The 17,922-nt window shown below is 39.3% G+C and overlaps 1 protein-coding gene across 1 annotated transcript in view; it reads right to left on the bottom strand.

The window, feature by feature from the left end:
• The window catches only part of carmil2 (capping protein regulator and myosin 1 linker 2), a 54,769-nt gene that overhangs the window by 29,186 nt on the left and 7,661 nt on the right, over positions 1–17,922 (bottom strand). Inside the window, exons 6-24 of the mRNA XM_054620746.1 lie at positions 17,307–17,404; positions 17,027–17,097; positions 16,782–16,855; positions 15,757–15,832; positions 15,003–15,091; positions 14,562–14,656; positions 13,849–13,935; positions 12,244–12,353; positions 11,852–11,929; positions 10,660–10,736; positions 9,209–9,313; positions 7,710–7,779; positions 7,532–7,613; positions 6,112–6,208; positions 3,897–3,951; positions 3,518–3,690; positions 2,072–2,140; positions 1,354–1,444; positions 995–1,081 (exon numbers count right to left, since the gene is read on the bottom strand). Coding sequence (XP_054476721.1) covers positions 995–1,081; positions 1,354–1,444; positions 2,072–2,140; positions 3,518–3,690; positions 3,897–3,951; positions 6,112–6,208; positions 7,532–7,613; positions 7,710–7,779; positions 9,209–9,313; positions 10,660–10,736; positions 11,852–11,929; positions 12,244–12,353; positions 13,849–13,935; positions 14,562–14,656; positions 15,003–15,091; positions 15,757–15,832; positions 16,782–16,855; positions 17,027–17,097; positions 17,307–17,404 — 1,684 coding nt within the window. The remainder of the gene's footprint in view (positions 1–994; positions 1,082–1,353; positions 1,445–2,071; positions 2,141–3,517; positions 3,691–3,896; positions 3,952–6,111; positions 6,209–7,531; positions 7,614–7,709; positions 7,780–9,208; positions 9,314–10,659; positions 10,737–11,851; positions 11,930–12,243; positions 12,354–13,848; positions 13,936–14,561; positions 14,657–15,002; positions 15,092–15,756; positions 15,833–16,781; positions 16,856–17,026; positions 17,098–17,306; positions 17,405–17,922) is intronic.

Raw genomic sequence — 17,922 nt, 5'->3', positions numbered from 1 at the left:
TTGAGGACAACCGAGACAGACAGAGCGAAAGATTAAGGCCAGGCGGCAACCTCCGTGTCTTAAAGCTTATCACATGTCGCTTTTACTTTGGTCCGTCAAAGTCATTGTTGTCAATGTATACAAGCAGAAAGGCGCTGCACAAGCGTTCCCAAGAGCCTATTTTTTAGGGTGCTACGGCTTCGCCCCCGCGCACCGCATGTCATTTGACGACCAACCATAGCTGTCAGATATTTTTTCTTTTTTTACGTAATTAATTGTCTACGGTTAATGATTAGAGGATAAGTTAATCATTTTAGCAGGAGGCAACCTCCTGTTCTACCAAGTGAAGCCAATGCTAAAGTGTCCTAAAGCTGCATTCTCTCTACTGACCATCAGGGGGCGACTCCTCTGGTTGTATAGAAGTCTATGAGAAAATGACTCTACTTCTCTCTTGATTTATTCCCTCAGTAAACATTGTAAACATGAGTTTACGGTCTTAATCTCTAGTTTCAAGTCTTCTTCAATACAGCATGATGTTCATTTAGTGTCAAATAGATCATAAAGCAGGGTATGTTTTAGGACAGGGCTATTTTTTCTTTTTATGTTTATTTGGTAGAGACAATGCAAATTAATAAAACATTTCTGTAAATGCGCCAGAGTTAGCCAAGAGGCTATTTTTCATCTGTAGTCCCGAGACAGATGTTACAAAGTCACCCTAAAATCAGAATATAAGTTTATAATGACAAAGTTATGCATTATTGACCATTGACAAAGCTCGCAGAAACAATAAATGAAGAGAGAATATTACTATAAGTAGTCACATTATTTGTACTACATATTGCTGTCTATTTAGACATGCAACACAGAGGCTCATAAAACAACACAATCAATCAATACGACATTGTGCCAAGGTGACGCCTTATTTTCACATTATTATTATACCATATAAGAGTTAATCAGCAGCATGTTTTACTATTGTTGTTCATTTATTAATGTATGGTATACTTGATCTTACCTTTTCAGATTGGTGAGCTCTAAACACTTGCTGAGGTTCCACTCTTTCAGACTGTCTCTGGTTGTTTCTGTCTAAACACTGCTGAATCTGCACAGATACACACACACACAGAAGGTGTACACTGAAAAATTGTTACATCTAAGATAATAACCTAACATTTAAACCCACATCCCTCAATGTTTATGCGCATGGGATTTACAGTATGTCATCCACCTTTATTTGAATCCCTATTAGATCATGATGAAATTTTATCAACATTTGAAGCAATTAACTTATTTGCGTTTCCCACACACTGGTGTTTCTCCTGCTAAACACAGACTCAAACACACACAAACACAAACACAAACACACACGCTGACCTTGTGCAGGGCCTCCTTCGTTCTGTCAGGGTTGCTGCGGTAACTCTGTGTGACATCAGCCAGGCCGGACACATGCTGCAGGGTGAAGTTCCTGCACAATATAGAGCCCTACTATCAAAATTCATCTACTGCATCCAAACTGGGTGAAAGGAACAGTTCACATTGCATTTGTGTTCATAGTCTCTATTTACAGCAGGCTGCAAGGACTCTAGATGATAGTGTTTTACACTCAGCACATCAGTTTTTACCATTTTTACAAAAGTTTATATAGTTTTGAATGAAAACTTTGTGATGTAAGATATTCAGTAAGTTGTGTATTTGTTTTTTTTGTGTGAAACAAAGAGGGCCCTTGTTTCAGAGATGGCATTTTACCAATCGCATCAAACTGAACCCAGCAAACCCCATCTTCATGATAGTATTCTGAACAGCATGATAGTCAACAACTGCAGCTTTTGCTAAATGATAAATTATTATAATAATAATACTTTTAGTGCTGTGTGAGAATAACCTTTGGCTAATATATATATATATATATATATATATATATATATATATATAGAGAGAGAGAGAGAGAGAGAGAGAGAGAGAGAGAGAGAGAGAGAGAGAGAGAGAGAGAGATATGTGTGTGTGTGTGTGTGTGTGTGTGTGTGTGTGTGTGTGTGTGTGTGTGTGTGTGTGTGTGTGTGTGTGTGTGTGTGTGTGTGTGTATATGTATGACCTCTCTAAAGCATCAGCCACATCCTGGTAACCCCTGGCAGTTACATTGTTCCTGTCCCATGTTAGAGTCCTTGGAAGAGAGAGAGAGAGGTCAGTTCAAGGAAGTACAGCAGTACAGCTCTATCTCAGTCTGGTTGAAGAAGTCCTACAGTGATCACCAGAGTCTGATGCACCAGGAATCATCCAATAATCCTGGAGCCAATCAAGTACTGAATGTTAGATCCAAATGAAATGGTGACATCAAGTGGTCAACAATGGATTCACAGCCTAAAGTTTATATTTAGATGTGATGAATATTGGTGTGGTTTTGTAACAAAAATGTTTCAGTGTGATGAACAATTTGCACGACGGCATGTTCCAGAAACAGACGTAACCCTGATACTTCCTCTGCTTATTAAGGATGAGGTAACCACAGAGGAAACGTCTGCTGGTTCACATTGATCCCTATGCGTGGATGATTACTATTACAGATTTTATTGTTCTTTATTCCTCATGCAGATTTCCATCTAATTTACATCTGTATATTCATTACATGAATACAAAGTAGGAACATACAGCTTCGCTAGTAACAGAATGTTATTGTTCACAGCTGTTTCAAACTTTGGCAGCCATGACTGTTTCTGCTTGTTTGGTTAGACGACACAAGGTCGGCTGAAGAGAACCAACTTTCACTGCTGTCATGGGAGGGAATAAGAAAAAAATATATAGACTTATTGTACTTTTAATATTACTGTTATTTTTCATAAAATGTGTTTTAATGTAAGAACCAAGATAATCACTAGATGACTATAAGCTAATTATTTAAACAGCATTAGCATAGGAATTATTCTGTCCAAAGCTTCTTCTTTTTTATCCATATAAGCTGTTGATCACTATAAGCCTGGGGTGGCCAAACTACGGCTCTTGGGCCAAAGATGGCCCAGTTTGACAAGGCCTGTGGTGATTTAAAAAAAAAAAACTAGAATATGGCTTTGACATATTTCAGATAAAATGCACTGTGTGTACATTGCCTATCCTAGTTTAAACACCAGATATCGACTAAATATAATGTCTTTGAACAGAAACCAATATTTAACCATTTCTGACAGTTCTGTTTTGTACATCTTAATATCAGACTTACAGACTTGCATCTTATATTTACATTTGTATTGTAATATTTGAAGAACTTTACTAATTTACAGATTTAGACATAACATCATACTATTGTAAGTGGCCACTTGCACTAAAGCCTACTCTTGTGTTCAACAGCTTGGCTAGTTTGTGTGTGTGTGTGTGTGTGTGTGTGTGTGTGTGTGTGTGTGTGTGTGTGTTTGTTTGTGTTTCCATGCAGTGCTGCGGCTGCACTGCGTCTGTGTCTGTGTGTGCGTGTGTGTGCGTGTGTGTGTGTGTGTGTGTGTGTGTGTGTGTGTGTGTGTGTGTGTGTGTGTGTGTGTGTGTGAGTGTGGACCTCAGTCTAGTGTTTGTCATCAGGGCCTTGGCCAGCATTTTGGCTCCCATGTCTCCGATGTTGTTTCCACTGATGTCCACTTCAGTCAGAGCAGCGTGGCCGCCCAGAGCGCTCAGCAGGATGCGCATGCCCGTCTTCAGCTTGGAGTCACACACAGATAAAGACTGTAAGGGCAAACACACACAAACAAACACACACACACACACACACACACACACACACACACACACACACACACACACACACACACACACACACACATTTATATAAACTGTGTCATTCTAAGAAGAAAAATGTATTGGAAAATGAAGTGTAATATGGCCTGTGATTGGTGTTTTTGCTGATAATCAAGTTGAAAATGAAAGGACGTGTCACTCACACACTCGTCATCCTGAATGAGCTGAACTATACGATGAAGAACATCGGTAAGAGCTCTGGAAGACAGAAAGTGTACATAAGGGTACACGCATGACATGAAGGAAAGAGGAACAGGAGAAACATGGCAGCAATATTTGATCAAAAATTGGGTTTAAAAAAGGAGGACTGGAGTAGATGTTTGTACTATTTAGTAAAGGTTTGGTTTAAGAAGTGAACGGAACACAATGTCTTGGGGCCAGATGAGTACGCAACAAAAAACATGCATACGCCATTCCCCACATGGACTAGTATTTCTATAAAGAAGGGTGTGCGGTGAGAATGTACCAACTTCAGACCAGTGTACATACAGTTTTCTAGACATGGCTGTGGCTGATATGATGATGAGGAGATCAAATAAAGGTGAGAGATGTATCGTTAAAAAAATATTGTTATGGTTGTTTGACAATTTACATGATTTTTATAAGTCTTGCAGTCTACACAGCATTCTGTAAAATGTCAAAGGCGCGTTTATAAGATTTAATTGTATTGCACAATTTTAATTGAAATGTTTTATTATAAGCTCAATTAATGAATAATTGATCATCCTTCTGCTGTTTAATGATGATTGACTGAGACAGAACCTTGTTGATGTAAAGTAAAAAAAGAAGAAGTGATAAAACAACTTTTCTTTTCACCGAAAGGTATAACGAGGGGTAGAGGATAAATTTATATCCAACTTGCAAAGAAGACATTACAATCAAATCGGTCCTTTCTAATCTAACAAAAAATGTACAGTGTGGCCTAATTCACTGTATTCTCAATGTGATTACCCCACTGACATTTAGTTTGATTGAGTTTTAGTCAGCAAAATAAACGTAAAAAGGTATCTTTTTCTTCCTGAGCTTTGATTGATGTTCAAATATAACGTTTTCTCATTAAAATAATAAAATCAGACATTGTCAACTTTTATTGAAGAAATTATTTGTTTTCAAAGAATTGTGCAGAGAAGGTCACTGTAGTTCTGACAGCCCTGAGTTGTGTCTGCAAATCTTCTACCAAACCAGTCGGCAGAATTTGTTTTTGACATTTACGTTTCTGCAAACCATAGATGAGTTGAATGTAAAGATGTACACATATAATCATCCTTCCTGAACTTGTGTGTGTGTTTGCATGTATATATGAGATAACATTTAACTTCACCCAAAACCCATTGTACTGATTAAAGTTTTTACACATCATACTCTAACTGAATGCAACCTCCGTTAACGTTAGCTGTTAGCTCCGTTATTTAGCCAAACAGGACTGTGCTGCCCCTTCGGCTGCTAACAGCTAACGTTTACTCTTTGTTTCACTTGGGGCACAAACAGCGGATTCCTGGGTAAAAGTCCTGTGTTTGTTGACCCATCCACCACACCTCCCACCCACTCTAAGCTGACTTCCTTGCTTGTTATACTCGTCATTAAAGCAGATAAGTTTCATATTCGCTCCATAATTGCTCTGAACAAATGCAAAAACGTTGCCATTCAACGTATCCGTGGTTTGCAGAAAAGTACACTGCGTACTGTTTCAACTCAGGTTGCTTTTGGCCCAACAACCTCCAACAAAAAAACTGTTTTTGCTCCGTCCACATCTACAACCTTAAATATTTAAACCAGTTCTAAAGGACCTGCTGTCTTATTCTCCTCCTGACTGCATCCCACAGTGTCCCGGATCTCTGTGTAAGAACTCTGCTTCCTTTTGTCTGTCACTGTAGTCATGATGCATTGAATTATACAAATGATGTCTACCTTATTTGATTTTTTTATCATTTAATGCATTTTAGTCTAGTCCTTTAAATGAGCTTCTCACATCTGGATTTTGGCAGCTAAGAGGTAAGAGGGCACTGTTTAGAGAGATTTCGGTGAGGTAATATTTTGATCGATCCAATGTAAACGGCGAAAGCGGTGGGACCAAAGTATCTGCAAAAAGTTTGGTTTGCAGAAACAGACCAAGTTTGAAATCGATTTTTGCTCCCATAAACAAAAAGGATTAATATTTTATTAAGTTTGAATTTTAAGAAGCTCATTTACAGAATAACTAATTTCATGTGATTCGTAAAGTTTTAAACTTAGTCTATGACTTCAGTTGTCTACAGCCGTCTCTGTACAAAGGTGTATGTATGGTATATCCATGTGATGAGCTGATGACAGGAGAAGACATGCAGGCAGGGTAAAAGGTTTGCATTATGTTCCTCAGACCTGGACTTCATGTTAAAGTTTCTTCCCAGTGCGAGGTGTCGAAGAGAGTGACATCGACCGATAGACAGAACCAGAGTTACCATGTCATTCTCAAAACCTAAGAGCACAGAGAGAGAGAAAGGGAGCAACATAGAGGGTTGAAACATTTCAACATTAAGAAAGAAATGAAGACAGAAAGTGAGCAGGTGGAGGTCAGCTGCTTAGCAGCAACAGTTAAGACAGAAATCTTAATATTTCAGCCAACCTCGATCAGTCAAATAGATCAGTGGAAGATGCTTCACCAGTGGCTCTGATGTAAAACTGTGTAAAAATACCTATGTCAGAAACATAGTCTGTATATAAGAAGTGAACGCAGTCACTCGAGATGTCAACCATTGGTTTGTGGACTGATGTTTTGAAGCCTTGAGTTCAGCATTTTGGCTGTCCCCATTTTGGTCCCCAACAACATACCCTGCTTTATGGTCTATTTGACTCTAAATGGACCATAATTTACTAAATGAACATCATGCTGTATTGAAAAAGACTTGAAACTAGAGATTGAGACCATAAACTCATGTTTACAATGTTTACTGAAGGAATAAATCAAGAGAGAAGTAGAGTCATTTTCTCATAGACTTCTATACAACCAGAGGAGTCGCCCCCTGATGGACAGTAGAGAGGTTAAAGTTTTAAGTCACTTCCACATCGGTTTCATTCGGCAGAACAGGAGGTTGCCTCCTTTTAAAATGATTAACTTCTCCTGCATTCATTTACCGTAGACTGTTGTATACGGAAGGAAGAAAATAAATAAAGAGAGAAGTAGAGTCATTTTCTCATAGACTTCTATACAACCAGAGGAGTCGCCCCCTGATGGACAGTAGAGAGAACGCAGGTTTTAGACGCTTCAGCATTGGTGTCACTTTTCAGAACCAGAGGTTCTCTAGGCAAGAAAGTAAATATGCCTTTTCTCAATAAGGTCAACTACCTGTATATGACACCAAGTTAAGTGACTTTGCATACATGTTAGCAAATTCTGCGTTCTTTTATCTAATTTCTGATGTTAATGGTACATTCCTATAGTAATTACTGTACATTTCTTTATTTACTAATTTTCTTAGAGTCTCTTTTACTGTTTACATGTTAATTGGCTACAACAGGTGCTAATACAGTAGTCTAACTTGCACAGAATAAATAATCAGCAAAATATCAGCAAAGCATTCACCATCTAACACCCACATCAGGTTTAACAGCGGTGATAGCGCCAGAATTAAAACATTGTGTTGCACCGGTCCACCAATGTGAAACTTATGGCCTTTGACTTGTTCCATGTAAGCGTTTCTGGACTGAAGGATAATGTCCTGAAATGAGTGCTAGAACTGGAGGTTGATTGTGTGTATGCCCCTGTTTTCCGCTTTGATTGTGTGTTTGTGGTTGTGCATACCATTGTCAGAGACATCCAGACTTCTGATAGCTGTGGCTTCAGAGATGTGCTCCTGTATCACCTGGGCCCCTGCAGAACGCAGCTACACATACACACATATGTACAAACAAACAGGCATAAAATAGTTTGTTTACTGCATCTTCGTTTTTTATCTTATTTGTGTGAGTGTGAACTATACCTCACAGCTACTGAGGTCCAACTCAAGCCCAAACAGATGAGTGTTGGTTGCCAGACCCTGTAGTAATAACCTAGTTGTAAAACAAAACATATAAATCTATTAATTATACAAGTGTATACATTTATAGCAGAGCTGCTTTGGCACTTTCCCCCCTTAAACAGACTCGTGAACCACAGAAACCCAGTTAATCTGGTGATATCACAGATGATCAGCAAATCCACGTCTATGGTTGCAATTCAAAAAATAGAACAGCATTACTATATCAGTGTTTAGCTTTACATACGTTAGCATTATCACCCAGCCATGATGCCAGTGATCTTTAAGCAGTTCCGTAAAAGTAAGAAATTACTTTCTGCAGTCTGATGTCATTAAGCACAAGCGACCAAAAACAGTGAGCTAGGCGCTAGCTGCCTTGTTAGCTAATTTGGAAAAAGTGTATTGAGAGAGAAGTGAATACTTTTTTAATTGTGGGAGGAATTATTAGAACAGGAAATGTGAAGCCTGAAAACAACCAAGGTGTTGCAACTTGCAAATTGCAAACAGTAAGTGGAAATACAGAAGATGAGAGTGCTGAGTCAGCGAAAAAAAAACTCAGAACGAATGAAAAGCATGTTTTCTTTTACAAAGTTGCCAAAATGACACGTAGCCAGAAGCTCATGGTAAGATTTTCAACGTTCTGACAGTCCTTGAACAAACGCTGTGTGACGAATGCTTCTATCAGGAAAAGCAAGCAAATCAAAGCTCATGATCTCATCATCATTATAATTTTATCCTCCATGTCTATTTAAACAATTTGGAGAGAACAAAATAGGTTGTAAGTATAGGTTGTAAAAATGCAAATAGTAGAATATATTCAGCATGTGGAGCCTCAATTTCCCCCCCCAATATTGGTAACACTTGTGGGCACTTGAAAAAAATGTTGTAGAAATAGATTTCATTGTTTTACATTTGTTGTAAATAATTATCCAAAAACTTTTTTTTATGATTTATTGCATTATAACTACACAAAATACATTTTTGAGTTCCCTCATACTTCAAGCCATAATTATGCCTTTTCTATTGAGTAAAGGAATTATATATTGTAGTTGAAAACTGCTTGGGGTGCAAGTTGTTGGTGAAAGAGCAGAAAGGGCAAACTCCAATAACCTTTGTTGTGGAGGTAATCAACAATACAGTTGGAGGGAAGTAAATGGTATATGGACTGTAATTTGTACTTTGTATAATACTTTTCTTGTCTTCCAACCACTCGAGCGCTTTAACACTCCATGTCATCATTCACACATTCACACATATTTTACCAAACTCAATAAAAGCAGCAGTTCCCTTTCTGATAGGAGCAGTCTGATAAGACGGACGTTGGAAGAAGTTAGAGACAATCCTCCGGCAAATTCCAGTCAGGAACCATGTGGTAAATGTTGGCGGTAATCTTGCATTTTATTGGTGCTATTGCCATAAAGCCAGATGTGATGTGTGTGCAACATTGCATTTGTCTGAAGTACCTGAGAGCTTGTGGAGGTAGTTTGGTTGCAGACAGGCCCACATATTTGAGCTCACAGCTCTGACTGAAGAACTCTCGAATGCTCCTGGTCACCTTCTGCACCTTTCTACACACAAACACACAATCAACTTACACAAACACTTTCATAGTAACCTGTAGCCTTAAAAACTTAATTTTCACACAATTATATCAACCACACCTTGAAGTTTAGCGGGAGGGAATTATATTATTATTATCATTTATTTTATATCCCAACAGCTGATTCATTAATATTTCGGGTCAGACTGCTATCCCAAGCCTGCCCACTCGTTTTCCTCAGTATGTTCCCGACTCAGCGTGCCACCTGACTCATCACCTGCCCTGCATTACCCCGTTAGTCTCAGTACATAAGGAGCTCCTTACGAGACTGTCTATGTTGCCTCAACATTCCAGACGTCGTGCTGTTGTCCCTGCTGGCAGACCTTTTCACATGTTGCAGCATGAAAAACACCAGTGTAGCCAATAATGTTTATTAACGGCTTAATTTAATGTAGGTATCCACTCTAAATGGAACAGAGAAATCCTTAATTAGTTCCACCTGGGATTTTCCTGCTATAACAAGTCCAAAAAAAAATTGTGAGTGCGTTTGAAATCGTATTTTGCCTTTTTGCAGTGTCTAGTCTGAATTATTATGCGCTCAATGGTGAATTACCCAACAGTGCATTGTTAAAACTAGTGTAGATGGTCATTGTGCATAAAGGGTGACAGAAATAGATAGATTCTTTTAAATCTTTAGCACGGTTTCCAGCAACATGAGAGATCAGAGCACCTGGTTAGATTTAGGAAAGGATCGTGGTTGGGTTAAAATAACTACCAAACTTAAGTTTCTTAAGTAAGAAAGTTACGTGACAAATGAGATGTCTGGGTTAAAATAACTACGGTGTGGCTTAACTTAAAGAGTAACTGCCCACTTGAACATGTTTTTTAAAGCTATGAACTAAAATATATGACTGTGCTTTGATGAAACACATCAATGCTGGTGTTATTAAAGATATTTCATACTAAATTTATAATCTGCATTGATATGCTCGAAACACCACCTACTGTCTTAAATCAGCCTGAATTTTGCAAAACCAATTCTGATTTAGAGTCAACGGTTTTGGACTAATCTACGTCATGAAACAAAAGAACAATTACAAGCTAACATTAGTTTGCTAATCCCACCATGTTAACATGCTATTTGGTTACAGTAAATAAGTGGAACGGCGGGCTGGTGGCCATCTGCAGTGCTGGGTACTGGCTCCCCACCGCTAGGAGACTACAGCTGGGAGGAGAGCAGACGGCCACTCTGGAGACAGATGTGCTACTGACTACTCTAATGGAGAGCGGATGTCAAGTTCAAAGGTCCTACATCTCAAAATCAAAGTGAAGACCACTGACATTACTGAACTGAACTTGGACAGTGGAGCTGACCTGTGGCTGAAAGGATTTCTGGCCAGGCTCAGGTGCATCAGTTTGTAACAACATCCAGCAGACAGGGACACAAATAACTGCAAGAGAAAGTTACAATAAGTGAGTGGTATGTCCAGAATGTCAAGCAGAGAACTTCAATACATAATAATTCACAATAGTTCAATTAACAACAGTGGCATAGCACAAAGATCTGGACCCCATAAATATGCTGTCTCGGTTGGCCCCCTTCCCCTTTCAATACATCCATTGTCATGTATTAGCAAATAACTAAATCAACAGGTTAATACACGCATCTGTAGTGGTTATTAATCTGTAATATAGTGTTCATAAAACATTCAAATTCTGCCTGTTTTCTCAACACACTGTCATTACTGTGTAGGTAGGTCATAGTATCACTATGTGGTTTTACATTGTAGAACTTTATTGTCATCACAAATTTTAGCTCTTCATTATACACTGGGTATGAGACAAATGTGGAAAGCCAGGGAGCGTTCTGGCACCTTAATTTAATAAGTAAATAGTGTGATTGGCAGTTTCATACATAATAGTTTGTGCGCTGCAGCGTCCTTCCATCCAATGTTATCGAAATACTAACCAAACAAATCAGAAAGTGATGTCATCCCATTATCTCCATTGCACCACTACACTGGCAGATCTTACTGGATTACTGGAAAGACTTAAGCGACTAACACTGACACCGTATTCCGTAAATGAGGAAATCAAGAAACCAACAGTAACAAGTCTTGATTCATTGATTTGTTTTTACTCTTGATGGAGCCAGTCTTCTTGCTAAGCTAGGCTAAACATGTCCTGGACATATCTCTGTACTGAATGACAAAAAACAAATCCTATCAACTTTCTCCTCTGACAGGAAGCTGACTTTCCAAAATGTTTGACTATTATTACTTTAGGTGAAATCAACCAAATAGACTAAGAGCAGAGGAGCAGTTAAGCATTTTGAACGGCGGTGTATGTACATGCTGCGGCCGGTAGCTCCCGTGAATTTTCCTACATTTTTGTCTGAGTTTGTTATCTTTATGTCTTTATTACTGGAGCACTACTGTACTAATGTTTTTTATTTTGTTTGTCATTTTTTTCCTTGTGTAGCAAATGGGCTACATCTGCATTTTGTCGTGCAAATTGTTACGATAACTTGTTCTTGAAATGTTTGTATGAACTGTCTCTCACTGACCGTGTCCAGAGGGCAGTTGGTATCACTGAGGTCCAGATGAGACAGGGAGTTAGTACTGGACAAGAACTTGAAGAGAAACTGCAAAACACACACACATAATGTATAAACATACTATGTAATATATGTTTCATATGTTATGAATGGTTTCATATATTTTAACAGTTAAAATATTGCTCAAAAGTAAATATTTTTCCCACAAGCCTATTTTAACTGGGATATGTAGAAGGTCCATCCCTGCACATGAACTAGGACTTCCAGCTTACGAGTTTCAGCTCCACTTCTGGATGTGTATGTACAGTATTTGTATCCATGTCTGAATTCTTTGTATGCAACAATATCTATCTTCAATCCACATCATTTGACATGAAACACACACACACAGCAGAGTGTACCGTTGCGTCTTCGGTAACCAGGCTGCCAGGGTTACCAGACAGGTCAAGGTGGGTCAGAGATGCTGAGAACAGCGGATTTGAGGATAACACCTGACTCAGACAGCCAAGACCTGGAAACAGATGCATCACACCATGGAGAAATGGTAATCATGTTGCTAGAAAAGGGGGAGGATCATCGGATGTAAAGGCAATTTTGTGAAATAATTGTATTTAGTTAGAAATGACGTTGATGGTTGAAGGCTACAGATTCCAAAGGTCCCGGTCCGTTCTGCCCTTGTTCATTCTGGAAAGGAAGAGCAGGATCGAGAACAGCAGAACAGCAGGACGGAGTGTGTATGATGTTGAAATCCACCTCCTGTTTATCTATCATCAACCTCCATCCACATACTGTTCATCCTCCTGGTTTATAGAACTATAATAATAAACAGACCAAAGTGGTAAGGTTTAAAATATGTATAATGTGTGTATGTATTCTGGTACTTGCTACATAGTGAGGATGGGCAGTCCTTACTTCTTCAAAGGCCTGTGTGAGTTCAAACTTGGTTTTAAGGTTCAGGGTTCATGTTGGGGTCAGTGTTGAGAGGGTTAAGGTTAGGGTAAGGGGCTGGGGAATTATGTCAATGAGTGTGCTCACAAAAGCTGTGTCCCAATCCAGCGGCAGCATCCTTCGGAGGGTGTATTTGTAGACTGATTGCGTCACAGCGGCCGACAAATGAGGCCTACTATTCCTAGATTTGGAGGATACAACTGATGGATCCTTCACAGCCCAACATATCCCAAGATTCATTGCGTGCTGGTGAAGTTGATTTTTTTTTTTTAATGACATGGCGACTAGTGGACCAGCAACGGGAGAATTCACATTTAAATGTAATTATTGGGTTTTAACTCACGTGAATATCTATCAATACGAGTGTTAAAACTAAAAACAAGGGACCTGATCAGATCACACTTATGTTAAAATGTTCGGTTAATTTACGTGACGCTATTAACTAACCAGCTGACTCTACCGAGAGCCGCTGCGCTATTTATAGCAGCTCGTCCATTATAATCTTTTAACTTAGCTTCACCTCTTTTATGTCAACCGCAGCTGGTTGCTAGGAGACTGGAGCGGCAAAAAGGGTGGGGGCGCGAAAAGTTGGTGACACAAACAGGAAATCATTTGTGGACCAGACCGTCTCATTTCGGGGACCGCTCGGTCCAGCCTTCGCAGTATTCAAAGGACGCAACCGACGTAGACCGCGAAGGCTGGGTCCTCTGAAGGCTGCAGCCGCTGGATTGGGACACAGCTGAAGATATAAGTAAAGGGGTGTGTGTAGGGGAGGGGTAGGTGTATTACTCATGTTGTGGGAACATGATTCTATTTCCACACACATTGTGGAGACTCCCTTTCATGTTGTGGACAACATGCACATCACCATAACGTAAATCATGACATTTTAGGGTTAAGACTTTAATGTTTAAGGTTAGGTAAAGGGTTATGTTAATATTAGGGTTTGCGTTAGAATTACGCAATTAGTTGTTAGGGTTAGAGTAAGTCTTCAAGAAATGAATGGAAGTCAATGTAATGTCCTCAACAGTGGTGGAACACAATTTGTCTTTATGTACCTTTAGCAGTCATTGATACCCGGGACAGAGAAAGGTGCTTGAGTCCTTCAGCTAGGTTCTCTAACTCCTGACTGAGGGCTATGACACCTAGAAATGAAAACACACAAAATATGTCTTAAATCCAGTATGAAGACAAACATGTTGATGGTACGCACACAGAAATAATGCATTTGCTCATGTTCATTTCAAATGCATAACTGATATGAATACAGTGTCTATTTCTTGTTGTATCACATATACATTTAGACCATTTTTATAGCAGCTATTTGGAGTAATCAAAGCAGGAAAGGCACAGGTGTAATCAATGACATTATTGATAGCTCTTATAATATGTACAACTAATAATATGTGAACAAAATGTTTTGTATTATGGAATAAAACAAACCATGTTGCATGAGTGGATCATGCTTGAAAAGCATTTATTGTTTTATTAGAACAGCTGTACCTAACATCATCTGGCAGCCATGATTGTCTTTCCTCCCTGCAAATGTTGTTTTAACAATCTGCCTTTTAACGACTGCCCTTTCTCTTTATCCCACACCTACTTCAAATCCAAGTGAAGACTTTTCCTAAACCTTCCTGCCCCCATTAAAGCAATGGACCCAATTCCTAACTTTAAACTATTTGCAGAGCCAGAAACTACAAGAAAGGAACAACTCCTCTATTCATATACAGTGCTTACAGCACTCAGATGTGATCAATTAAAAGCCCACCTTTGTCTTCGATTGGATTGCTGGAGAGGTTGATGGATTGCAGGGTAGAGGAGGTGTGCTCCCGCAGGGCAGCTGCCATTTTGATTGCAAAATCCCTTCAGCAGAATAACAAGGTTACTTCTCAATCAATCCCTGTAAACTAGACTTTAATTAAGAAAAAGAAACAGCCTCCTTGGATTTATATTTAGTTTCAAACTTTCTCAAGGTGTATTTTCTTAGTTAAAACAAAACCTGTGGTTCAGTGTCCCTCGGTCCATCTGACAATGTGCACAATGTGCACAAACAACACAATATCATAAAGATTTATCTCCCTAAAGTATGCTAATATTCATGTCTGAAATAGATAAACAGGACACCTTTTTTAGGGAAGGGTTCACTTTGCCCACCTGCCTTGCTATATAACTACAGTATGTCACTGCACACACTCAAACACAAACTCACAGTTTGAGTCCACTGGCCTCCAGCGACAGCTCCTCCAGACTGGGAGATCTGGACATCACGAAAGTCAACTGCTGCTGGATGTCTACTGACTGAAGGGACAAAGACAGAGAGACAGGCGGTCCAAAACAACTTCTCAGTCTGATATTACCATATATCCTTTTTTTTACTGTTCCACAAAATGTGTGGAATCCAAGGACTAGGGGAGACTTTTGCAGGCTTCCGGTGGGATAAACTCCTCATCTTCCGGTGAGTGGTTGGGTTTTATTAAATTTAAAGGGGACACATGCTCATATTAAGGTTCATATTTGTATTTTGTGTTTCTCCTAGAACATGTTTATATACTTTAATGTTAAAAAAACATTCATTTTCCCATACTGTCTGTCTGAATATACCTGTATTCACTCTCTGCCTGAAACGCTCCGTTTTAAATTTAGAACATTTCTTTTACACAGAACAAGGACCGTGGATTTTGTCCCCCATCTCTTACGGAGTATGCTTGTCTCGGAAAGTATTTCTTAATGGAGAATGTAGAGGAGGGAATTGCCTGCATTAAACGTTTGGAGCAAGTTTTCCCACTGTGTCACCATTTGCACACGGTATAAATTGATTCTCTTTGCATATAAAGCAATTCTTTGACATTTTTTCGCATGACATGGGATTATGGGCTTACATGACACCATCCTTTGCAAAACCTTTATTCAACCCTTTCACCATTCTCTGACGACAGAAGAACATAAGCAATAAGAGAGTTTACCAGTTTGAGGTCTTTGCAGTAGATCCTGGTAAACCAGTGGTTGAAAGACAGAGCTGCTACTGCTAAAGCCAAGTCCCTGAGAGAAAAGGAGAGGAATTTAAAGAGGTAAGTAAGGGCCGGGCCCATCTGTTTCTTTTCAGGGGTTTTTCAACTGAAAACTCCCACTCAGCCGTTAGCAAAAAGTAGTAATGTAGGTAACCAAAGTAAGTTAATCAATAAGGTTATGAGTAATGTGAACGCTAGCACTAGCTGAGTCTATGTTGGCTGTGCTAAGTTGGACATAACGGTAAAGGTGGGTTCTTATATTTTGCAGTGTACCCCCATGATCTGCGAGGTAAAATTACTGCTTTTATAAATGGAGTCTCGTGGCTTTGAATAGAGCTATAAAACATATTCAGTTCCCCGTCGGAAAGGGTGAAGCAGCAGAAAAACTTATTTCAGCCACCTGGAAAAATCTACATCAGTTTAAGTGTATGCCATATTTGGAATATTTTAACTGCTTAACCTTGCCATCAGACACATGTTTTTGAGGGGGAACTGAAGCCGCTATCTATGCTCTCTTCAAATTCACTAGACTCCATTGACAAAACCAGTAATTTTACCTTGACAGGACAGACGAGTTGCTGGTCTACCACTGCATCTACCGGTAAGTTAGTTTTTTGTTATTGTGTGATTTTCAGATTCCGAGCTAATGTGATGTCCACATCAGTAAATTGCTTAGCTTCCATGCCGCTACTCCTGTCTGCTACTCCAAACTGGGAGCATGTCGACAGCCACCTAAGTTAAGTTTGCAATACACTGGCTATAGCTGTATATGTAGCATCATCATCATACAGAAACCTACATCAGGTCAGGGGGGAAAATGTTTTTAGAGGGGCTTTGGAAAATAGCATTTTGACGCTAAAACGTGCATACTTGGACCAAAATGTGTATGTTTGGATTTGAATACATAACAATATATTGAATAAAAGAATAATGGACCAGCCCCTTAAGATTGGATGTAACAACACTGTACTGTATCCCACCTGCTGTCTAAGTGGCTGAAGTCGTGCAGGTTGAACTCTCTCCAGTTGTTGATGCAGTAGATGTTGTCCACATCCTGCCAAAACAGTTAGCCATGCTTCATTTGGAAACACCACTGATCACATTTGCTTATTGTCAAGTGGCTATGAAGTGTCATTCAAGTAGTTTATGGTGAAAGATGTCCCTATAGGGTTTGGTAAATGTGACTTATTAAAGTACTTCATGTTGCAGTACAGTTGAGACTCACCCACTGAATCTCCTCTCTGAATGGCATCTGGTTGAAATCACACAGAGCAGCATAGGTATCACAGAATCCTCCTGAGGAACACATTAAAACACTATCCATCTGCAAATACAAGAGCTTCCTTCAGGAGCAAATGTGTTAATGATCACCTGGCTAGTAATCTGCTGTTGATCAAACTAATACTTCTACCAGATACAATGCGAATCTTCAAATCACCAGGTGATGGCAGCTGAAAATACAAGTCTGACTAGTGGTGATTTTCTGTAAAATAAAGGACACATACCACAGGAACCCGGCCGACTGTCCAGCTGCTCTTCTATCGCATCCGTCAATGTGAGGAGTCTCTGCTGGAGATCTGGAGGACTCGTCTTTAACAGCTTTCTGAGGATTGTAGGACAAGAAATATACTGCTAAAGACTGACATATATAATGAGCCATGCTAGCAGTGGGGCTTTGAGCTACATGCTAACGTCAGCTTGTTAACATGCGTAGGTCTTCAGTGACAATGCTAACATGATGATATTTAGCAGGTACCATGATTATGTTCATTATCTTAGCTTAGTGATATTAGCATGCTAACGTTTGCTAATTAGCACTAAACAATAGAACAGGTATTTAGTCATAAAAAATGTTTTGACCAACTGAAACTTTGACCTGATGATTCAAGAAGTAATTGCATTTTTTCTGAGAGAGCATGCATGTGAGAACCAAATGTTGTCAGTAGTTGAGATATTTTATTTGTAAAACTACAAAACAAAGCCAGAGGACCACAAGCATTGATTTAAAAGACAACTGGATACAGCAATTCAAGCTGGCTCCCGTTAATTCCTAAAACTCAGTGGCACGTGAAGCCAAAATGGCTCGACTGATGAGGTAATACATAATACAGATCTTCAGCA

This window comes from Anoplopoma fimbria, chromosome 19 (assembly GCF_027596085.1).
Source record: "Anoplopoma fimbria isolate UVic2021 breed Golden Eagle Sablefish chromosome 19, Afim_UVic_2022, whole genome shotgun sequence".
NCBI lineage: Eukaryota > Metazoa > Chordata > Actinopteri > Perciformes > Anoplopomatidae > Anoplopoma > Anoplopoma fimbria.
Note: the sequence above shows the minus strand (reverse complement) of the source record. Positions and strands in the feature narration are given on the sequence as shown.